The following is a 17,486-nucleotide window of genomic DNA, read 5'->3' as shown; positions in this document are numbered from 1 at the left end:
TGGCAGCTAACGATTGTATATGGACCGGCCAGGGCAAGGGATAGAGATGCATTGTGGTCTGAATTACGCGAAATAAGGGCACGACGGCAAGGACCATGGATTGTGAGGGGTGATTACAATACTATCGATTTCCTTCAGAGAATAACTCATCGGGACGGATCACCACCAGCATGCAGAACCTATCCAACTTCATCCTCGATGGACAGTTAATTGAGTTGCCTTTGGAGGGTGCAAGGTACACATGGTCTAACAACAGGGAGAACCTAATAATGAGTTGAATAGACCAAATACTAATCTCAAAGGAACGGGAAGTGTTTTTCCCGAAGATTTACCAAAGAGCACAGTCGAAACCTACATCTGACCACAACCCAATTCTCCTGGAGATCTCGAAGTTTACAGGTGGACCCAGGCCGTTCAAATTCTATCTGGATCTATGCGAAATTCCAAAATTTGAGGAAAAAATTAAAACTTGGTGGAACGAGATTTGGGAGGATGGCATGGATTTATCCTATGTAAGAAATTGAATTCACTCAAAGCAAAAATCAGAGTGGCAAAAATCAGAGGAGGAGGCTAATAGATTTCGTAAAGAGGAGATAAACGCTTCTTTACAAGACCTGGAGAGGAGGGAAGAAATACTGCGACGGGAGGAGATCCGATGGCGCCAGAAATCGAGGGCACTACATGGTTAAAGGAAGGTGATCACAACTCTAAATTTTTCCATCGTATGGCTAATGTGCGGAAAAGAGTTAATACCATAAATTGCCTTATGGAATGTGAACGTTTGGTAGAGGACAGCGAAAATATCGAAAATCTGGTTGTTGGGTATTTCTCCAAACTTTACAGTAAGGAGTACGAATAGAGGCCTAAGATGGATGGACTACAATTTCGCTCGATCTCTCAGTCACAATGGAGCTATTTAAAAAGGAGGTTCACGGTGGAAGAGGTTGAAGCTGCAATTTTCTCCACGCAAAAGGATAAAGCGCCAGGTCCGGACGGGTTTCCGATGGCTTTTTACCATAATTATTGGGGAATTCTCAAGGAAGATGTCATGGCGTGTGTAGAGGAATATTATGAATTGAACAGGGAGTCCAACACGACATTCTCATCACTCTGATTCCGAAAAAAAAAAAGAAGGTATCATAGGTCTCAAGGACTTCAGACCAATTAGTCTTACTCAGTGTCTCGAAAATTATTTCGAAAATCTTGGCAAGAAGATTGAAAACGGTTATGGGAGATGTTATATCAAAGCATCAGGGCACATTTGTAGATAATAGACAGATCCTGGATGGAATTTTCATTGCCAATGAAGTCTTGGATACTATTAAGAGAAATGGAAAGAGCAGACTGTTATTGAAGGTTGATATCGAGAACGCATACGATCATGTAGACTGGGAAGTTTTGGATTTCATACAGGAGAAGATGGGTTTCGTTCACCGATGGAGGAAATGGATGAGTTCTTGTATATCGTCAGCCTCTTTCTCTGTCATTGTCAATGGAACTGAGAAGGGATATTTTCGAAGCACAAGAGGGTTGAGACAGGGAGACCCACTATCACCATACTTTTTATTATCAAGACCCACTATCACCATACTTATTCATCATGGTTGTGGAGGCTCTAAGTTTAATGATATCGAAAGCGAAGCAGAAGGGTTACTTCAAGGGTTTGAAGCCTAGTTAAAATTCTGACACTGTGAGCCACCTACAGTTCGCTGACGATACCCTTCTTGTCATTGAAGATGTCGAAGAATCGATAGTTAATGTGAAAGAATCAGGTTGAGACAGGGAGACCCACTCTCACCAAACTTATTCATCATGGTTGTGGAGGCTCTAAGTTTAATGATCTCGAAAGCGGAACAGAAGGGTTACTTAAAAGGTTTTAAGCCTAGTCAAAATTCTGACACTGTGAGCCGCCTACAGTTCGCTGATGATACCCTTCTTTTCATTGAAGACGTCGAAGAATCAGTAGTTAATGTGAAAAGAATCTTTTTTTTTAAAGTACATTGTGATTCCTATCTCTCTGTGAAAAGAATCTTTCGCTGGTTCGAAATCATTATTGGGTTGAAAATCAACTTCTACAAATGCGTTATCGCGGGTATTAATGGGGATTGGGGAACATCACAAGGTGAGGAAGTATGCAGATATGATTCGATGCGACGAGAGTGAACTACCGATTACCTAATTGGGGCCTCCATTGGGCTATGGTCTTCCTTCAATATCATAATGGGACCCGGTGGTAGAGCGAATCAAAAGGAAGCTTGCTACATGGAAGAAAAAATACTTATAACTTGGAGGAAGAATCACACTCATAAAGGCCGCTCTTGCAAATATACCAGTCTACTTCATGTCCTCATTCAAAATCCTTGCAAAAGTTGCCCAAAGGATTGAAAAATTACAGCGGGATTTCCTTTGGTAAGGGGATGGACAGACAAAGAAGCTCAAGCACTTGATGAATTGGAAGAAGGTTAGCAAATTGAAGAAGCATGGCGGTTTGGGAATCGGTAAGATTAAATTACGCAACAAGTCACTACTTGGCAAGTGGATGTGGCGTTATGCAGAAGAAAAGGACGCTCTCTGGCATAAACTCATCGGTGAGAAGTATGGAAGAGAGTGGGGTGAATGGAATGCAAATAACCCGGTAGCAGGAAGAAGGTTGGTGCTTGAAAATCTGTATGTTCGACAAGGGACGATTTTCAGCCTCATATTAGACTTCACGTTGGTAAAGGAAACGGAGTAGGCTTTTGGGAGGACTTATGGGAGGGCGATATTTCGTTGAGGCATGCATATTCAAATCTGTCTAGACTTGCCATAGACAGGGGGCTCAAAAATCTCCGACTACATGAAAAAGAACGCAGGACAGGCAATGTGTTTTTGGGATATCCGTCAGAAGAGGAACCTCAAGGATGAAGACATAGGTGAGTTTGATTCACTCCTTAATCTTTTAAACTCTTGCTATTGCTCGCAATATGAAGAAGATGAAAGGGTTTGGATGCCTGAACCCCAAGGAGGCTTCTCGGCGAAGACTTTCTTCTCTGCACTCAAAAATGGCTGCAAAAAAATCATTGCGGAAAGCAAATATTTGGAGGAGCCTAGCCCCACCAAGGATGCAGGCATTTGCCTGAAGAGAAGGAAAATATTATTGGCGAGTTGGTGTGTCCTATGTAATCAATTAGAGGAGACTTTGGACCAACTGCTTCTTCACTGCCCTTTCTCTTTCCAGGTATGAACTTCTATGATAAAACATTTGGCGTAACCTGGGTCTTTTCGAGAAATATTACAAGGGAACTATAGCACTGGACTGAGGGATCTTTCGGCGAAACTGGTCAGGACATGTGGAAACTAATGCCTTACATAATCTCATGGAACATATATGGAAGGAATGCAATAACCGATTTTCAATGAGAAGGAAAAAAGATTGGAGCGGATCGAATTAGAAATTAAAATTGAACTCATCTTGTTGGTCAAAGAAAGGAGGGGAATTGCATATGGAATTGGCGATATTCTGAAAAATTGGAAGGCTGTCATCTTGGAAAAGAAGGTGGTGGAAAAACTTTGTCCTAAATGGAAGGCACCGCCGGTAGGATGGATGAAGTTAAATTTTGATGGTCTCGATTGAGAATCCGGGTAGGGCCGGAATTGGCGGCGTTATTCAGGATGCTAATGGGAAGAAAGTGATGACCTATTCAGGCCCGGTAGGAGTCTGTGATGCTAACTTGGCCGAGGTAAGGGCACTCCTCTCTGGCCTGAAATGGTATTCTGCAAATAATTCAGGGCCACTCATTATTGAAGGGGATTCATCAAACACAATTGTGTGGGCCACGTAGAACACAAAAGGCCCTTGGAGGATCCAAAACTATATTGCGGAAATCCGTGACTTGGTTCAATTGATCAGCCCCAAAATTGAACACAGGATAAGATCAGCCAATGAAATGGCAGATCAATTGGCCAAACAAGGCATAACACTGGAGTCGATGTCCATCGTCACAGTCTTCGAAGCGGAAGTGAGTGAGCGAGTTAACATGTTTTGAAACTAAATAGATGTAATTAGTAACGACTGTTTTTGTGGGACATCTTGTCCCATGGATGTCATCTTTTACTATTAATAAATGTCATCTTTCAAAAAAAGAAAAAAGAGTGCAATTTTTTGACAAAAAGCTTGAACATGTAGCTTTGTTTATGGGAACTCCGGAGTCGGCTGCTAGAAGCACGAGAGAAGGGGGGGTGGGGTGTAGAAGAGTCTAAGGTTGGGAGCGTCATAAAAGCATTTGTGGAGTTCCTATCTTACCTTGTGCCTTTTGAAGACGCCTTTATGCTTGCTTCAATGAAGTACTTTGAAGAGTTGGAAGAGTTTGGTGCACCGGATGTCGATGATACCAGCATAGATTGAGGGGGCCAATAGGTTGGGAGCGTCACAGGGTCACGCTCATCAGGGTGGGAGCATCACAAGGTCGCGCTCCTTGGAAGTGCCTTCCCCTAAGGAGCGCCGAATCACGGCTCAGGGCGGGAGCAGCACCCATGAGGGAAGATTCCTGCTTCTAAGGCCAGTTTACATCAAGAAGACAGACAGACAAAAGGGTTTAGATCTGAGACTCATATATAAAGCTCAGTGTCAAGTCCTTTTCAACTCCATTTCATTCCTAGCTCCTCTACTACGAACTTGCATAGGGTTTGGAACATCCTTGCACCACCTCGAGTCTGCATGTTTGGTTGGACCATGTGCTAGGACAGGATTTTAATGATTGACCACTTGAGAAGCCTGAAGGAGTTGATTGTGGACCATTGCCCCCTATGCTTAGAAGCAGGGGAAATTGTAGATCACTTGTTCATTCACTGTAGGGTTTCTAGTGACATGGGGCCGTATCATGAGAAAGTTTGGGATCGACTGGGTGTTCCTTCTTAGTCTCTCTGATATGCTTGATAACTAGTCTTATGCAACTTGGGCTCTTGGCCTTCAAGAGGGAGGACCCTAACAAGGTTGGTGTTGTTGACAACAATTTGTGTTTTATGAAAGGAGAGAAACGCAATACATTCAAAAATTCAGTAAAAGCCCTTCCTATATGTGAAGACTACCTCTTTGGTCATTTTCTTGGGCGAAAGTTATTCCGAGCATCAAATTCATTTAATGCACGGATCTTAGACGAAGCTGGAGAGAGATGTGTAGTAGTAGGGACAAGTGGGAGTGGTTTCTTCTTGGGTGGAGAGCTCTGAACCGAGAAATGGTAAAGTTGAATTTTGATGGATATAGTTTTGGAAACCCTGGCCCAGCAGGTATAGGAGGCCTTCTCAAGGATGAGTTGGGCTCAACCAAGTGGTCATTCTTAGACCTATTGGGATCATGGATACTAATGAAGCAGAAGTCAAGGCAGTTTTGCAAGGCATAAGGTACATAGAGAGGAGATTTGGACCGGCTAATAGTGGAGGAAGAATCCCAAACGTCATTAGGAGGCTGACGAAGAGAAGTCCACACCCTTGGAGGTTTGCTAATTATTTTGAGGAGATCCAATGTTAGCTAGAAGGCTTTTGGATTTCCTTCCATCATGTCAAGAGATCAGCCAACAATGAGGCGGACTGATTAGCCAAATTAGGAACGGGTCGAGCTAATCTTGAACTCTTTGACCTCCTCCCTCATTGATTCTATTGTGTTTTTCTGTTTCGTTAACTTGCTTGCTGCCCTTTCACCTTGTATTGACCATGTCGGTCCTTTTTTTCTCTAATAAAATTTACCAGCATTCAAGAAAAATCCTAGGATGCAATCGGTAAATAATATACATTTAACATTTTTTTTATATTTGCTGATGTTAAAGTATAAAAGAAAAATAACGCCTTTCTCAAACAGCTTAAGCTTTTGGAGAAGTTGGTAAGTTAACATGGTATCAAAGCCAAAGGTTTCGAGTTCAAACCTCCTAGATAGCAAAAATCCACATGCGATGGTCGGCCCAAAGTGGGACCACATGTGCCACGTGTTTGCCAAGAGGGCCACACGTGCGGGGGAGTGTTAAAGTATAAACGATAAATAACGCCTTTCTCCAACAGCTTAAGCTTTTGGAGAAGTTGGTAAGTTAACAGCTGAAAGAAGTAAAGGCTCGACCACAGCCATCAACTTGACAGTCAAACTCAGCAACTAAGACTTGAGCTTTTTAAACTGTATTTTTAGCTGTTGCGACATCCAAAATGGACAAGGACACAAATAAAGGGAGCAGAGATACAACTTGGCATAATTCAAAATTATGACAGATAAGATATGGATATTTCATACCATGTGATATGACACGACATAATATGTTGATTTGAAAACCCAACTAGATTTATATTAGAAAGTTATGACATCTTCAAGACACACGAGTTTAAAATGCAAACGTGAAATATTAACAAATAATAAACATGATAATTAATTTGAAAGGATGCCATATATTCGATGCATGATGGTTAATTCAACAAACAAAAGCAAGGATAAAGCATGGAGTATCGGCATCAGTGCGGCATTGTGTATATTGGACTCATACTATCCAGGAATCAGTATATCTGTTGCCAATTAAAAAATCATGTTGGTTTAGTTCTATGGCAATTTGGACTTTTGCGGTTAGATTTCTAGAAGGCATCTAACTACTCGTAGTTTCTCCAGGTAAGAAATTGCCACAATGTATCAAATCATTCATCATGTATCAATAACTGGGTTGGAAGGTGAGATGTTCTAATAAGGAGAGCTTGCATACCAGACCAAGGGCTTCTGCTGCAGATCTTTGACTCCCAGCACCACATACTCCCCCAAACAGCTTCAACAGGTGTTCCCTTCGCTCTATGGTTAGATGTTTCTGAAGACCTCGAGCCACCATCTCCATTTCAGGCTGCATGCACAAATTACAAACTTATCAAGGATTAGATGTAACAATAATGGAAAGAGCGATAAGTGACTCCTATTGGATGCAAGTTACAGAAGTTATCTTTTTTGAATTTCGTCTAGATCACCAGAGAAAATTCTTAGAAATCTAAAAGGTAACCAACTACTAAACACATAAACAGAAGAGTTTAAAAGAAGCAATCAAATTTTATCCAAAATCTGTGAGGAAAATCATAGAAACCTGTATTCCTTCACCTCATTCTGCTAGAGTTTGAGAGTTCATGGCCTCTAACACGGATATGAACGAGAGGACAATGTTTATAGTAAAGAAAAAGGTTACACTCATAAAGCCCCCTATTGATTATATCCATGATCGTTCATAATAGAGAAGATAAATATGAACAAGTGAATAACCTAAAGGTATCCTCCTGCTCTAATAATTGGGTACTGAAATAAGGGCAAAGAACCATAAAGCTCTTCCTAGTAGCCTCCTGCACTGATGCAAACCCATCACACCCAATAAACCAGAAGAAACATGGCGCCCAAGATTACATCATCTAACTCCTCACTTAGACTTGCTTTCACATGAGATGTAGGACACATGCATGTACATAACGAAAGCAATCAAGACCAAATTGGTCCCCAGCACCTCATGAAAACCAAGAGAGCAACTGTAAGTGAATGGAACAAGAAACAAGGCGAATAAATGGATGGAAATCTATGTCCAAGGTATGCCAATTCCCAATCAAATTAGAGGTCAACTCCCCACCGGACCTAACAACAGATGCCTTATCAATTATAAAAAGAGAACAGCCCTGATGACATCAGTATGATCCATACCGTGATTACATGGACTTGAAACTACTTCTGTCCTTTAGAACACATCTAAGGAAGCAAAAATTGTTAGCCTCCATAAAGCATAAGAGACTTTGTTACCCACCAAGCAGTTGTCAGGAACATTATTTGGTTAGCAAAATGTGGCCCTGATCCTGCTGAAAAGTTCAATCTCAAATTTTTAAAAATAAAAAAGAGGGCAGCACTAAAAAGGTGGACTGTTTTTCGTACTTATTTTGCACAGGAAAACACTCTATAGCTTTGAGGGATCTTTATCTCAAAAGCAGTTATACTCTCAACTGAGAAAAAGCTTGCTCCAAGATTTTCCAGGAGCCCATATCCTTGTAGTCTTCGATTACAACCTGGGTTATTCAGTTTCTCACTATCATCGGCCGAAATCAGAAATTTTGGCTGAAATATACATTGTCGATGGAAATTCGAAATTTACAAGATTTCTACCAAAATTTTAAAAATTTCCACCAAAATTTTTTTACAAATTTTACATGATTTCAGCCGAAACCAAAAAAATAACCAACATTTAACACCTTGCTCACTAGTAAGTGGTGCATATGACAGACTTCATTTCAGATATTTCCGAAAGAGACGATGATATAGCTAATTTTGGGCATAATTTGCTGCCAGTATTTCAGTGATTAACCTAATGTTACAAATCTCTAAAGAATCCTCGAAAAAATTTGATACTAATTCAACTCAAGTCAAGAAGAGGCAATAACTTTAAAACTTCTGATACAGAAACAGATGTATTCAAGAAGTCATTGGAACTTAATAATAGGCAATATTCGAAAGAGAAAGTAGAAGCAGCAAAGAGAGAGAACGGTCTAAGAGACATGAACCCTAAGTCTTAAAAGGTCCCCCATAATGACCTCATAGTTGGATAAATCCTTAGTAATCAAGTTAGCCTCAGAATATTGAGGATGGATATGGATAGCCTTGAACCTCTGCATCTGTTCAAGCTGGAATCGACTCCTTGACTCCTTGACTTAAAAAACCAACACTAGAATCATATTCAATTTATACAGGGCAAATTGGTGAAACTTGGAAACATTGATGTCCCCTGGAAGTAAAATCGCTGCATCTTGAAAAATCCTACAGAAGATCATATGGTCTAGCATGTGACCTGGGCAGGAAGGTTTGTTATCATTAAAAAACCCCTCTAGAACCACAGCTTCCTGATTACTTATGCTCAAGGTTTTAATTTTCGACCGAAATGACCGAAATTTCGGGTTTCGATGGAGAACGAAACTGAAATCAGGTAAACCCGAAACCCTACGAAATTTTGAGATTTCGGTCCGATATTTTAAGGAAAATCTCAAAAAATACGGAATTTTTTAGTTTATTAAAGGGCCGTTTGGATACGCAGATATTTTAATCCAGGATTTTAGTTTGAAAACGGTGTAAAAGATGGTTCATGATCTCGCAGCAGCATGCTGTCCTGGCAGCGTTTCTTGGATTTTAAGTAAGAAAACCAAGTTTTAGAAACCTCTCGAGAGGTTTCTAAAACCTGGTTCTCTTACTTAAAATCCAAGACGAGATCACGAACCATCTTTTACACTGTTTTCAAACTAAAATCCGGGATTCAAAAATCCGCGTATCCAAACGGCCCCTTAATATTCTCCCGAAATTTCAGGGAGAAATTGCGATAATTTCGGCCGAAATTTTAGGACGAGATAAAATATCTTTTAATTGTTTTCGTCAGATTTCGCCCAAAATTTCGGTTTCGGTGAGGACCGAAACGCATTCCGAAACCAAAATTTAAAACCTTGATTATACTACATCCATCAAAGTTCAGTTTTATAGAGCGGTGATTTCCAAGGGTCCCCAGGATGCTTCTTCAGCTGATCCAATTACAAGACCAGTCCAAATGAAGCCTATAACGAGGAAAGATATATAACCAGCAAATTCTAGAGTGAGAACTCCATAGATATTGTTAGAAACTCAAAATCTGTAAAATCAGCATAGGATAGGAGGAATTCATAGAAACAAGAAAAAAATAGAATAGTGATATGGTTAGCGAATATGGAACCGAACAAATAGCCTCTTCACAAGTTGGCAATCTTAGTTCCTTCTTTTTTGTCTTTTTTCTTAAAATGGCAAAACCACCCTCCTAGGCAATGTGGCGTGTAGTTATTTGTTCGGTTCCACTCTCGGTTTCCATAGCAGCACTGAAGAAAAATATTGCGTATGCAGTCTTTTCAAAAATGATGCAAAAAATTATCTTTCATATATCGCGAATGAAGTACATATATTCCCCCTACATACAAAGTACAAAGTGGTCAGATGACAAACATAACCCTTTCATAGTAAAAAGAGCACAAGTAAAAGAAAATAAATATAATATCCTAACAAGCACGCCTAAGCACAATAACAGTTAATACATTTCATGTTATCCATAGTTAGGACTATGATCCAGAAAGCATGAATCAAAAAGATAACAAAGATGTACTTATCTAAAATAATGAGCCTTGACAAAAGTTCCAAGAACATAAAAATCACACAAACAATTCTTGAATCGTAAATAGATCCAGAAAGCACAAATGCAAAAAGTTAACAAAGATGTATAGATCTATAATAGAAGCACTCGATAAAGTAAATTAAAAAATGGACACCAAGAAAAACCAGAAGAACAGAAAGAAAAAGCAAGCACCTGAATTATGAGTAGTAAAATTATAAATAAGTACATACAGAATTTTCTTCAGGAGGAAATGTCTGATGAATCAGACAGATCTTCAATAGTTCATCCAATGCTTCTGATCGTTTTCCTTGTATTTCCAATGCCTACAACCAGATAAATACCACATTTAGTTATTTTAATTTTGTAGGAAATGTTTAACATAAAAAAGCATTAAGTTCTTGCAATTAGTGAGCTAGCGATAGAATGACGAGTAAGTTATAGCAGATAAAGCCTAGGGAAGTCCAAAACAAATAAGGGTGCAACTCGGGTTGATTTTTGCGAATTAAGGTTGAGCTTTTACCTTCAAATCGGGTTGGGTTCGGGTTGATTCCAATTCCTTTTTTACCAAAAGCTCAACCCAACCCGACCCAAGTTGCACCCCTAAAAACAAAGAGATAGAAAACCATACCCAGGCCTGTAAAAATCTGGAGCGTGTGCGTGCGGCAACAGCTGCACACACAATTCTTGCAGCCCGAATGTTGTCCAACCCTATGTTATCAGCTAGCCCAGCAATGAAATCTGGGGCCTCTTCACCATCAATTTTAATGAGAGTAGCGTAGCCCGTTATGCTGCATCATTTTCAATAGTTCTCAAAATTCAGAAAAGGATTATGAACACACAGAAGTTTAAAGAGATCATAGCATAGCAAGTGAACTAACAAATACCTATGATCTTTGATACCCAGATGCGGATGTGGATACAGACATGGATACAGATTTGTCCCATGCCATGAAATAATATTTAAAAATATAGATAAAACACTACAAACCGAGGAATGATAGAATGAAGGGCAACCTTGCAAAAACCAGCCTCAAGGGCACCCCCATTGGGTCATCCACTTTTTTCGGCTTTGACTTTGCTGAAACTGACCAATGGAGGCGCCGTTGAAGCTGGTTTTTTGCAACGGCGCCCTTCATTCTATCATTGCTCCTATTAAACATAACTAGATTTAACTTGATAGGATAAAATTTCTAATAAATTTAAGAGGAAACTGTTGGTGAGCTTAAGCTCACCAAACTTATGGTGAGCTAGCTTGCCCAATCACATGGGGGCCCACTTTGTTAGGATGATCCAAACCATTCATTTGAAAGTCCCTTACATAGATGGGGGGTGTACCAAAAATCAGCTCCATAGGATCATCCTAACCCCTCCATTTGTGGAGGACAAAAATGGACAGACACAAATCTGCCCCATTTTTGTCCTCCACAAATGGAGGGGTTAGGATGATCCTATGGAGCTGATTTTTGGTACACCCCCTATCTATGATAAGGCCTTGCAAATGAATGGTTTGGATCACTCCCCAAAATGTGGGACCCATGTGATTGGGCAAGCTAGCTCACCATAAGTTTGGTGAGCTTAACAGTTTCCTCTAAATTTAAAATAGGATATGTAAAATTCATATATGCAAAATTATAATTGCAAATACATGACACTTTTAAGCAAAACAAAAACGATACCTAATTTGAAGGGAGAGGAATTTATTTGGAACAAAGAGTTATTTTGACCAAGACAAGTATTCATGAAGTATCCGGTACAAGTATCGGTATCGTGTCGTGTCAAGCACTAGTATCCGGGTATAATAGGCAAATAAGAAGGCCACTAAAATTCAGAGCCAAGGAAATGGAAGAATATAATACCTGCAGCAAGAGTTGAGAACAAAGTCAACTGATGCTCGATAGAAGGAATCCCGTGCATTAGCTGTCTCAATGAAGACCCTTGCACCAGAAGTCTTGCATATCTGGCGAAGCTGATTTCCAATTGAAACAAAGAAGGCGACCCATCAATGACTGAACAGTTCACACAAATTAAGTACACAGATCTAATATGACATTGCAACTCCTTAACAATTTTTCAACCTAAAAGGTGAAGTAAATGCATGTAATGAATAATAATAAATGAGTCACTATCCAGATATGACACTGCAACTCTTTAACATTTTTTCAACCTAAAAGGTGAAGTAAATGCATGAATGAATAATAATAAATGAGTCACTATCCAGAGAAATAGGGAGTAATTAGATACAATTAGCGTGCAACATGTATTTCTTAACCATCAAACTGTGTGCAGGGACAGCTAAAAGTTTTGTGATCAAGGAGAGACAAAAATAGAAATCTGAAAGTTAATTAATTGTCTCTTGATTTATTCATCTCATGTCTGTATATTAACAACCTTAAATTCCAGGCGCAGGGTGCAGAGTTTTCCAGATTCCACATACATTCATGGAGATCAGAATATTCAAAATTGGGGAGTTATTCCATGCATGCTCTGTACTTTAACTTACCATGAAGAACATATCTTTTGCATCCATTTGACTGAATATCCATCACTTGCAACTGGCTAGAGAAAAGTACCCATAAAATGCTCATTTTATGTAATGACTACCATTCGACTTCCTCTTTGAAACCTTAAGATTTAGGCCACTGGATCGTTAGATCATACATTCAAGGGTGGAGATCAGGTGGAGATCATCAATCCACCTTTGATCAACCCTCGATCTTAAACTTAAGTCACTCATTTTCCCCTTGATTAACTTAGATCCATTGATCTTAGAATCAAGGGCTATTGAAAGTTTATAACTTAATTCACTAAGTGAGGGGAGGATAGAAAACTTTTCGTGAAAATTAATTTCCATGGAAAAATTTCACTTAAAGTGAGGAAAACAAAAGGCGAGAATTAAAATAGGAAGAGGCTCATGATTTCCCCTTTTGGGAAATCATGTGCACCCCGTGTGCACACTCGGATCTCATATTGGTTTTTAAGATTTAAGTTTCCCTCTAAATACTCAAGATATATATATTAGGAATCCCCTAGACCAAAATAATTGAAACAAAATCAAATGAAATCAAACAAATAACTCAAGAAGAAAAAAAATAGGAAAACTGGGCGTGATGGGGGGTGTACACGATTTTCCCTCACAAACTCAATTGTTGAGTTGTGCGCATCCCCAAAAAGGTTTCGAAGGTGGGCCCACTGATTTAGTTGCCATTCCCAAAAAGCTTTCTTAAATAAAAGATTTAATTGGTAACAAACCTTTGAGATATTGTAGGAATAAAAGGATTTGCCACCTAGGTTGAGAGATATAAATGGAAATTAATTTAAATCAACCAAATCAGCAACTATAGAGCCTTAATGGGGGGGGAGATACCCATGGTTTCCCAAAAGGAAAAATGTGCGCATCTCCCATATCCTCCATCCTCGGAATTTAAGAAAGAGATAGAGAGAGAGAGAGAGAGAGAGAGTAAGATAGAGAGAAAGAGAGAGATTTAGAGGGTGAGAGAGAGAGAGAGAGAAGAGAAAGAGATTAAGAGAGTTAGAGTGTGTGTGTGTGTGTGTGTGTGTGTGTGAAGGAGGAACAAAGCCAACTTGGTCTTCTTCAATCTTTGTCGTAAAACAAGTAAGTGCACCAACCCTTCTAGTTAGATCTCATTCGGGTTTCTACTCATGGATGTGTAACAACTAACAACTAAAAGCAAAATAATAATAATAGTAATAAAAAAGAAAATGATTTTTTTTGTATATTTACCCTATATCATCAGTGCTATGAAGAAAATAACTTTCATTGTAAAATATGGTACATCAGTACCATGTAATATGAAAGAGAGGAAAATGATTGTCTTTTTTCTATATATAAATCCTATGCCATCAGTACATATGAAATAGAGTGATTTTCACTTGTAAAAAAAAGAAAAAAAATATAAAACATAAGTCCTTTATAGGAAAAAAATGGCTTCCGTATGAAATTCTATACTTTTGGTATATAGGAAATAATGATTTTTCTAAGTAATTCCTAATCACAACAGTATCATGCACATAGGACTGCATAAATAAAATTTTATATATTTTCAATCGCAAAAGTTGTATGCGCATGATTACTTAAACGAAACTTTTAGGTTTGTCCATCACAATAGTAATAGGAACTTAGGGTTTTAATAAGAGGTTTTTGGGTATTTTTCAACCCCATCAGTAATATTAGCATAAAATTTAAATAAGGGGTTTTGTGTATTCTTCCAACCCCATCAGTAATATGAGCATATGATTTAGATAAGTGGTTTTGTGTATTTTTCAACCCCCCATCAGTAATATTAGCATAGAATTTAAATAAGTGGTTTTGTGTATTTTTCCAATTTCACCAGTTCACGCACATAGAGTTATGAATAGATAAATCGTTCTTTCAAAAAAATCAGCACCTATGTGTGCTAAAACCATGTGCCAAATGATGTCTTTTCTTTAAAATCAGGCATACGTGGTGTGCGTGATGCAGGTATGGCTCTTTCCCTTTCGAAACCAACCTTATGTATATGTATAAGTTATTATAACAGTTCTTTCTTATAAATCAGCATCTACATGCAAAAAATTATATATTATAGGGCTGCACTTTCACAAAAACAGCCCATATACTTGGCCTATAAGTTATATAGATAGTTTTCTTACACTTCAGCCCATGTGCAAGAGGAACAAATGATTATATGATAGTTTTTATAGCAACACAGCCCCCCTCTCTCTCTCGCACCTTATACTTAAATAGGGTACGATTAGTTCTTTACATATTATTACGTATGAATGTTTTTGGGGTGAACTTAGCAATTTTTAATGACTTTGAGTTACAAACAGTGTTGCGTGGGTGAGACATGTTAAAGGATCCTCGGATGATGTCTTAAGTGAAACCCATTAGATAGCCTCAAAAATAAACAAAAAGGGAATCAGACCCAGAATAAATAACACACCAAATAATTAGGATAATCGTTAATTCTTTGGGAGCTAAATGATTTTAAGTGTGTGGCTTCGTTACAGATTGACCCTCTTGCATCCTCACTTAGAGGCATTGCAACATTTCTCACATTCGAAATTTCCAAGGCAGATGATAGTTAGACATTATCAGTATAGTTATTCAATGAATTCAATGGTGATGGAGATTTGTGTATGGTGTTAGATGTTAGTTATTTCCTAGTACTGATGTTATTGACTTTTCGTTAAACTTGTTTTAACTGTTCAAGTATATGTCATTTAGAAATAGTAATGCTCAATAAGAAATGAACCCAATAACCACCCTCATTTAAGTATATGGAAAAATTAAGAAGACAAAGAATAAAATAAAGAATGAAGAAATGAAGATGTAAATGGGGAAGGGTGATGGGAGGCCGTAGAGCCATCCGCGGATAATAAGAAAAGATAAATAAATAAATATACAACTTGGGAGCGTCGTGCAACCCCCTCATTGATGTTGGAATCCTATGAAGACTATAAGTCTCTGGGCGGTATGATCTATCGGATCCGACTCCGAGGAATGGACCGTGTGGGCAAAGACAACAAGCTAATGAGAACTGGAGTGTCTTGGGTTAAAAGATATTTCAATAATGATAAACCAGAAATATAGTAAATAAATTTTAGATTGATTTATGTTGATACAGCTCGATTCCTATACCATTCTTATAGTTTTAACTGTCCTTACTTGATTCTTGTGTGCCTTATGGATTTACTTTCCCAGTATGATTCTACTCGGCATTCATTTCTATTATCTATCCTTGTTTTTGTTGATTCCAACCTATACACATTTATTTAAATATGTTGTCTTGATTGATATCCAATACAAGTATTGTCTCTATTACAAACTCCTGTGTAGCCCATTTTTCCCCACCAGGTATGGAGAAAGTGGAAAAGGGAGTGTTCGTAGATGAGGAAACTTGAGTCCGAAGAGTGGGACGAAGAATAATTGAAGTGGGAGGAGATGATATCCGTCGATTTCCCTGAGTCTTTTTCTTTAGAGCTAGTGGAGTTTCGTTCTGTTTTGTTTTTAGAACTTTGAGTTATGCTGAGTTTCAGACTATTCATGGTTTTAATTATCTGTTGTTAAGACTAATTTTGTTTGGAATAAGAATTGTAGATAACAAGTTTATGGTGCTAAGTCTATTTTAAAAAAATATGGTGATTTTGACATGTTGAGTTGCTCGTAGTGACCCGTCAGATTGGGTCATTACATTTCAACATTTGGGTTGAATGTCTTGTCATAACCAAGAACAAACTCCTGATTGTATCTCGTTGCAACATCTAATTTTACTACTCAACCATTACTTGCAAATTGTGTGGATGTACAGTAGAAAGGGATAATATAAAGACTACAGAAGACAGTAAACACGGATTACATACTCCAAAGCTTCTTAAGGACACGACAAGCAATTAGGGAATGATCCATAGGAATTCATACCTTTACTATGGAGGATTTTCACTAATGCCTCCAAGAATCATTAACAATTAATCATTGGCTAACATGTAACAACAATCATTCACTTTTGAATTGAATGTATTAGATGGAAACAGTCAATCCTGTAAATGCAATGAGCTGCAAATCACCGACCAGAACATCAGAGAGCTCGGCAAGACGGTACACAACTAGCTCACCAACAAAGTGGTATGAAGTGGCCAGTGTTTATCTAAATGCAGTTGTGTAAATTTCCAAATTCTAGAACATGCCAATGCAAAAAAGGAAAAAGAAAAAAGAAGAGAAAAGATACTAGTGTTTCTGGGGAGGGCATGCTTGTCATTTGAGCTAGGTAGAAACATAGAGACACTGAAGCACTTCTCAGCACAATTCAATAATTCATTTCCATTATCGCTAAAAATGGAGAAAAAATATCAGCATTGCACAGCATTTCTACCGAATAAGATTGAGTATAATTTGTCCTGATGAAAAGCAGGTGGTCCTTGCACAGGTTCCTTTTGGTTTTAGAATCTCCAAATCATGATTCGTCACACTTTCCTCTGTTTCCAATAGATCACTGCATGGCAATTTATATCTTTAGACATGAGCAGTGTGATGTATGACCGGGAAGGGAAATAGAAGAAAGAGGAGAAAGAAGAAGAAGACGAAGAAGAAGAAGAGAAGAATAGAAGTAGAAGAGAAGAATTTAGGGAGAAGTAGAAGAAGAATAGTAGAAGAGAAGAAGAGAGGGAAGAAGAGAAGAAGAGAGGGTAGAAGAATAGAAGAAAAAGGAGGAGAACTAGAAGAAGATATATGTAGAGGGGAGAAGTCACAATTCAATTAATCATCCAAACTTCTAATCCCTAATACATGAGGACAATACATGCAATGGAACTAAAATTCCATGGAAAATAAAATTCCTACAAATA

The 17,486-nt window shown here is 38.4% G+C and overlaps 1 protein-coding gene across 1 annotated transcript in view; it reads right to left on the bottom strand.

Moving 5' to 3' along the window:
* Positions 1-17,486, bottom strand: part of LOC143891408 (phosphoribosylformylglycinamidine synthase) — a 41,289-nt gene that overhangs the window by 10,304 nt on the left and 13,499 nt on the right. Inside the window, exons 3-6 of the mRNA XM_077395982.1 lie at positions 11,999-12,108; positions 10,771-10,930; positions 10,373-10,465; positions 6,711-6,842 (exon numbers count right to left, since the gene is read on the bottom strand). Of these exons, the coding sequence (XP_077252097.1) occupies positions 6,711-6,842; positions 10,373-10,465; positions 10,771-10,930; positions 11,999-12,108 (495 nt within the window). The remainder of the gene's footprint in view (positions 1-6,710; positions 6,843-10,372; positions 10,466-10,770; positions 10,931-11,998; positions 12,109-17,486) is intronic.

Source organism: Tasmannia lanceolata, unplaced genomic scaffold (assembly GCF_043159265.1).
Source record: "Tasmannia lanceolata isolate RefF3 unplaced genomic scaffold, GAP_Taslan_0.1 ptg000013l, whole genome shotgun sequence".
Lineage (NCBI taxonomy): Eukaryota > Viridiplantae > Streptophyta > Magnoliopsida > Canellales > Winteraceae > Tasmannia > Tasmannia lanceolata.
This window is presented reverse-complemented; position numbering and strand designations above follow the sequence as displayed.